Raw genomic sequence first — 5,340 nt, forward strand, 5'->3', positions numbered from 1 at the left:
GTGCAGGACGCGATGACACCTTTACAACGGCTACACCCATCATCACATGGCTGCCACTCCATCCAGAAGCAGGGCCCAGCCACGCCTGACCCCCCTCTGCCCCCTGAGCTCCCAGCCACCTCTTCTCGGACCTGTGCTTATTGCTGCGACTCAGGCCATGTGCAGAGCTGTCGGCACTGGGGCTTCTCCCTGTGTAAATGCAGCTGTCAGAGGGGGTGCGGTCGCTAATGAGCGGGAGATCTATAATTGGACACACTCCCATGTTCCTTGGGTTGGGCGCATAGAACAGGGTTCTAGTGGGGTTGAGAGGCTCACTCAGCCCACAGCAGGGTGGCAGACTGCGGTGGCTGCCTGGTCATCCAGGAGAGGCAGAACCATGGGCTCAGCTCAGGACGGGGGTGGTGGGCGTGGCCAGGGCACTCACTGCCTTCTCCTCTCGAGAGTGGTCCTCCTTTGCTCAGCAGTGTGCAGGCGCCCAGTGCCCGGTGCCCATCAAGGAGCGAGGAAAGGGCATTGGGAGAAGACCCCAACCTGTGTGTGCCCCGTTCTCAGTTCTGGGTTCATCTAAGTCAGTGGTTCTCAACCTTCCTAATGCCATGGCCCTTTCATACAGTTCCTCATGTGGTGGTCACCCCCCCACAACCATAACATTATTTTCGTTGCTACTTCATCACTGTCATTTTGCTACTGTTGTGAATTGGGCGGCCCCTGTGGAAGGGTCATTTGACCCACAGGTTGAGAACTGCTGGTCTAAGTGCGAAGCTCTCCCGACCTGCTCAGCTCCATCCTGGGGGCAGGCCTCCCCACTCTGCCATCCACTCTGCCTCTGGGGTCCTCCCTAGGAGCCTGACTGGGAGACACCTCCCCTGAGGCCCCCCCACCCCATATTTGAACCTAAAATGGAGTTTACAGGGGTCATGTGACACAAAGGCCGGCTGTGATGGCCACCTCCCTCTTGGGAGAGCCCCGAGGAGCACCCAGCCCTTTATTTCTACTCCTGCTCTCAGTGCCCTCCCTGCTGCCGGCTGAGTCCCTTCCCCCAGCGTGGGAGCAGAGGTGGGGGCCCCTCCTTCAGAGCCCACTGTGCCATGTGGGGGGCCCCTTCCAGAAAACCAGCGGAGCTTTCTAGGCAAGCTCGGCAGAATGCTGACCACGGAGTCAGGGCCATGTGGCCTCCCGTGCCTGCCTTTGGGGCCTCCTGGCCTCTGCTCCGTGCCCTGCTCTTATGACCTCATGACCCCTCACCTGACCCCCCATGACGCGATGCCCCTTTCCCCTACTCTGAGGACCCTGCCCCTGGATGGAGACAGAGGCCAGTGGGTGACGCAGGCTTCCCAGTGAGCAGTCACAGAAGCTCTGTCCCCTCACCCCACCCCCTGCCACGTGCGTGCCGTGTGACGGATGCCCAAGGGCCCTGGCGCCTGGCTTGGCAGCGTGCCCCTCAGCGTGTGAGCACCGCCTATCGGCTCGGGAGCCTGTCGCTTCCCATCCCTGGAGGGGTGTCTTGTGCATGTTTGTGGGGGCTGTCCCTGCAGCTGCTCTGTCAGGATGTCAAGTGAAGCCAGGGGAGCGGGTGCAGTCCTGGCTGACCGTGGCTTCTCTGTCTCTCGACTAGACTTCCAGTGGGTGCAGGGCGACGTCTGTGAGGTCCAGCTGATGGTCTACAACCCCATGCCCTTTGAACTCCGAGTCGAGAACATGGTACGTGTCACCGGCCTCCTGACCCACTGGCGACGGGAGGGCCGCCTAGTGCGCCACATGCCCCTGTCCATTCTCGTGCACACGCGCGCTGTGGCTGTGGCCACGCCCTGTGGCTCCTGGCCGTGGACTCCCGCCACACAGTGCTCAGCCAGCTGGTGAGCAGCAAAACTTCCCACTGAACCCTGAAACCAAGGAAGCTGACCCCAAGGTGCCCGCCATAGGGTTTCCGAGGCTGACCGCTTCATCTTTCTCCCCCAGGGCTCTCAGTGGGGTTTGACCACTGACATTGTGGCTAGCTTAACCCACGGCGCCACCAGGGCGCCTCGGCTAGAGGACTTGGAGATGGGTGAGGTCTGCTCACTGCCTGTTTCCAGGAAAGCCAGCACCTTTCTACGGCTGCAAGAAATGAGGTGCTCAGGGTGGGGGGTGGGAGAGGCTGGCTGCGGTGCAAGCACAGAGGGCAGATAGACTGTGTGACTCTGGCCCAGGTCCCTGTGGGTCTTTGCTGACAGACTCACTGCCTGGGAGCACCCTCCGCTCAGAACTGCCCTGCTCTGAGCCCAGCAGATCTGCCACCCAGCAGGCGGGGCAGGCCCTTTCCTAACGCCCAGTCCTGCCCGGCTGCTCCTCAGGCTCGGCTCAGGATAGTGCCTGGGCAGCCGGCCGTCTCCCATTGGTTTTTACGGCTTGTGTGCTGAGTAAGCAGCAGGCTGCACCTGGCCACCCACCGATGGTGTGCGGATTGCCCCAGCACTACTCCCCCCTCCCAAGAGGGGCTGGAAAAGCCTTTGGAAAAGTGCTGTTCTCCCTGTGTGCTTTTGGAAGTGCTTTAAGGAGCCCTGGTGACACTGTGGGTTAGGCATCACCAGGCTTAGCCTCCAGGTCAGCGGTTCAAACCCATTCATTGGGAGAGAGATGAGGCTGCTCCTGTGAAAATGTCATTTTGGAAAGCCTTGCAGGGTTTCTTCCCTCCCTTCCTGCCTCCCTGGTGTCCCCACGCACGTGTTTGTTGCCCGAGGGGTTTCCTAGGGCCGGTCTCAGAGCGTGCACCCTGGGCGGCTGCTCACCTCACAGGCCTGTCTGCCCTCAGGGGGATGAGCCACAGGGTGGGGTTCATTTTGTCCCAGGCTTGAGGGTGTCTGGGGGCCGCCTTCTCAGGGTCCCCCAGCACCCACTCCACGGGCCAGCCTGGTCTTTGGGTGCCACACGGCTCTGCAGCGTGCCCTCCTGGGTCAGTCCTGCTTGCTGTGTGTGGCTTTCCCACATGGAGGGGAGAGATGGTGAGCGAGCTGCTGCCACGATGAGCAAATGGAAGCCCAGTAGATCATGAAGGAAACATCACCAGCTCTGATCCCCAAGTACTGGCTCATCTCAGTGCAGCATGCACCTGGCCTCCCTGCCCACAGAGACCTCACCCCTGCACCCACGGTCCAGCTCGGCCCAGGCCCTCCTAGCGCTTCCTGCTCCTCTGCTGAAACGGGGAGCAGTCTTCCTGACCTGGCCTCCCGTATCGTGTGCCCATGGCTCTTTCCTGCACGCCGTGTCCCCTGGAAGGAGCTGTTGTCTTCATCCGGTCTGAAAGTAACACCCAATCAAAACCAACCCACCCCAAGCACTGCCATCCAGTGGGTCCCAGTGCCTGTGGAGGCCCCACCTGCCCACACCTCAATCTGTGTCCTTCCTGCCATAGGGGCTGCTCACCAGTGGAGTGGACTTCGAGTCCCTGCCCGCGGCGCTGTCCCTGCCGGCCGAGTCTGGTCTCTACCCAGTGACGCTCGTTGGGGTCCCGCAAACCACGGGGACCATCACCATCAGCGGTAAGGAGTGTCCGTGCAGTCCACTTACCTCGGGCGCTGTCCTGTCCCCGCAGGGCTGCCCATCTGAGCCCACCAGAAGAGGGGCCTGCTGTAGGAGGTGACGGGTCACCTTGCGTCTGGCTCTGTCACTCCCCCCTGGGCCCCTTCTGCCACCGCCTTGGCTCACACTCTGAGGGGCTCACAGCACCTCGAGGTCTGGGTCTTTGTCCCTCCTTCTCAGCCACACCCTGCAACTCACAGACTTGGGGTCCCGCCTGGAGCTGCTGCCTCAGCACAGTTGACCGGTCTCAGCAGTAGGCCCAGGTGTGGGTCTGGGCCTGCCCAGGGCCTCCAGGCTCTGTGATACAGACCCTTGGATGTCCTGCCTGATTCTGGGGCTTCCCTGTCCGTGTCCCCCGGAAGCCCTCTCTTTTTCCTTCTCTCCCAATTCTCCTGCCCCTCCCTCCTCGTCCTCTTCCCTTGACCCTCATCCAGCTGCTCCTCTGTCTTTGAGGACCTGCCCAGCCTCCAGGGTCCAGCACCACCACTGTGCCTGACTCGAGGAGCCACGACCTGTCCAGACCCCTTTCTTAATTTCCAGCAGTGCCCCAACCCTCTCTGGATGTCACGTGGGCACCTCACACATGACACCGCACCATCTCCTTGTGCCTCTCTGGTCTGGAGTGCCCTCTTCAGTGGGCCACATCGCAGAGAAGGCCATTGACCCGGGGACTTGGGAGTCACCCAGCCCCTCTTCCATGTCGCCACTGCCCTTCCTTTGGTGTCCTGCGGTCTCTGCATGGCTGCGGCCACCCTGCTGCCCAGCAGCTCACCACCATGTCCACTCTGCACCCACCCTGCCGTCCGGCCGTGCACGACTCTTTTTGCTCAGAATCTTTTCTCCAGATGGTGCAGGCTGGAAGCCTGGGATTCCTAAAAGCTGTGACTCAGCCCCCACGGCCCTCCCTACCCAAGTCAAATCTGTTCTCCTAAGATCTGGTCAGTTCTGGAATGCCCCACCCCTCCTTGACTGCCCTGTGCTTGACCTTCTATCCGGAACTGCCCCAAACATGCTAATTTCCAGTGGTCACCTCCCCCTTGGGGCCCTCGTCCTCCCACTGAGGTCCCCATGCCCAAACCTCCTCTACCACGTCCCTCACCTGCTGGTCTCGCTGGCCCTGCCCAGTGGGGCCCTTGGTGCCGAGCCCAGAGTGAGAGCTGATGCTTGGTGCTGGGCGTGGTGCGGCCGGAGGGGGACACAGGCCTGTCCCCCATGAGACGGAGGCCATGCCCTCATAGCCTGCGAGCAGGCTTGGAGATGGAGCCCAGAGCAGAGTTGTCCCCCTGCTCCCTGGATGGGGAGGGGTGTCACAGGGCTCCTTAGAGACCTTTAAGGGCAATGAGGAATCAAGACCACTGATCCAGTAAGGTGTCGTTGTTATTCAGTGTTGTTGGGTCTGTCCCGACCCCTAACAGTGCCCGCTCTCCCCCCACCCCACCCCACCCCTGCCCCGGGGTGACAGAACAAAACCTGCCCAGTCCTGTGCCATTCATGCAGGTGTCCCCTGTGTAGCTGCTGTAGCCCCTGTGCCAGCCCACCTGCCGAGGGCGGCTTGCCTTCCCTGGCCCTCTGCCAAGCGTGACAATGGCCTTCTCACGTGTCTAGAGCCTTGGCATCCTCCCTTCTAAGGAATATCCCGGCTGCACTTCTTCCGAGAAAGAGTTGTTTGTTCTTCTGGAAGCCTGTGGTCCTTTCAGTCCAGTGAGCTGAGCACCTGTGAGACGCTGAACTGACCAAAGTGGTATGATGGACATGTTTACCAAGACCAAAAAAACAAACAAA

At 61.1% G+C, this 5,340-nt stretch overlaps 1 protein-coding gene across 1 annotated transcript in view; it reads left to right on the forward strand.

Annotated features, from left to right (window-relative positions):
* Window positions 1-5,340, forward strand: part of TRAPPC9 (trafficking protein particle complex subunit 9) — a 313,018-nt gene that overhangs the window by 70,810 nt on the left and 236,868 nt on the right. Inside the window, exons 11-12 of the mRNA XM_045286911.1 lie at window positions 1,536-1,701; window positions 3,392-3,518. Of these exons, the coding sequence (XP_045142846.1) occupies window positions 1,536-1,701; window positions 3,392-3,518 (293 nt within the window). The remainder of the gene's footprint in view (window positions 1-1,535; window positions 1,702-3,391; window positions 3,519-5,340) is intronic.

The sequence above is a fragment of the Echinops telfairi genome, unplaced genomic scaffold (genome assembly GCF_000313985.2).
Source record: "Echinops telfairi isolate 266 unplaced genomic scaffold, ASM31398v2 ScPeMD7_1;HRSCAF=3_0, whole genome shotgun sequence".
NCBI lineage: Eukaryota > Metazoa > Chordata > Mammalia > Afrosoricida > Tenrecidae > Echinops > Echinops telfairi.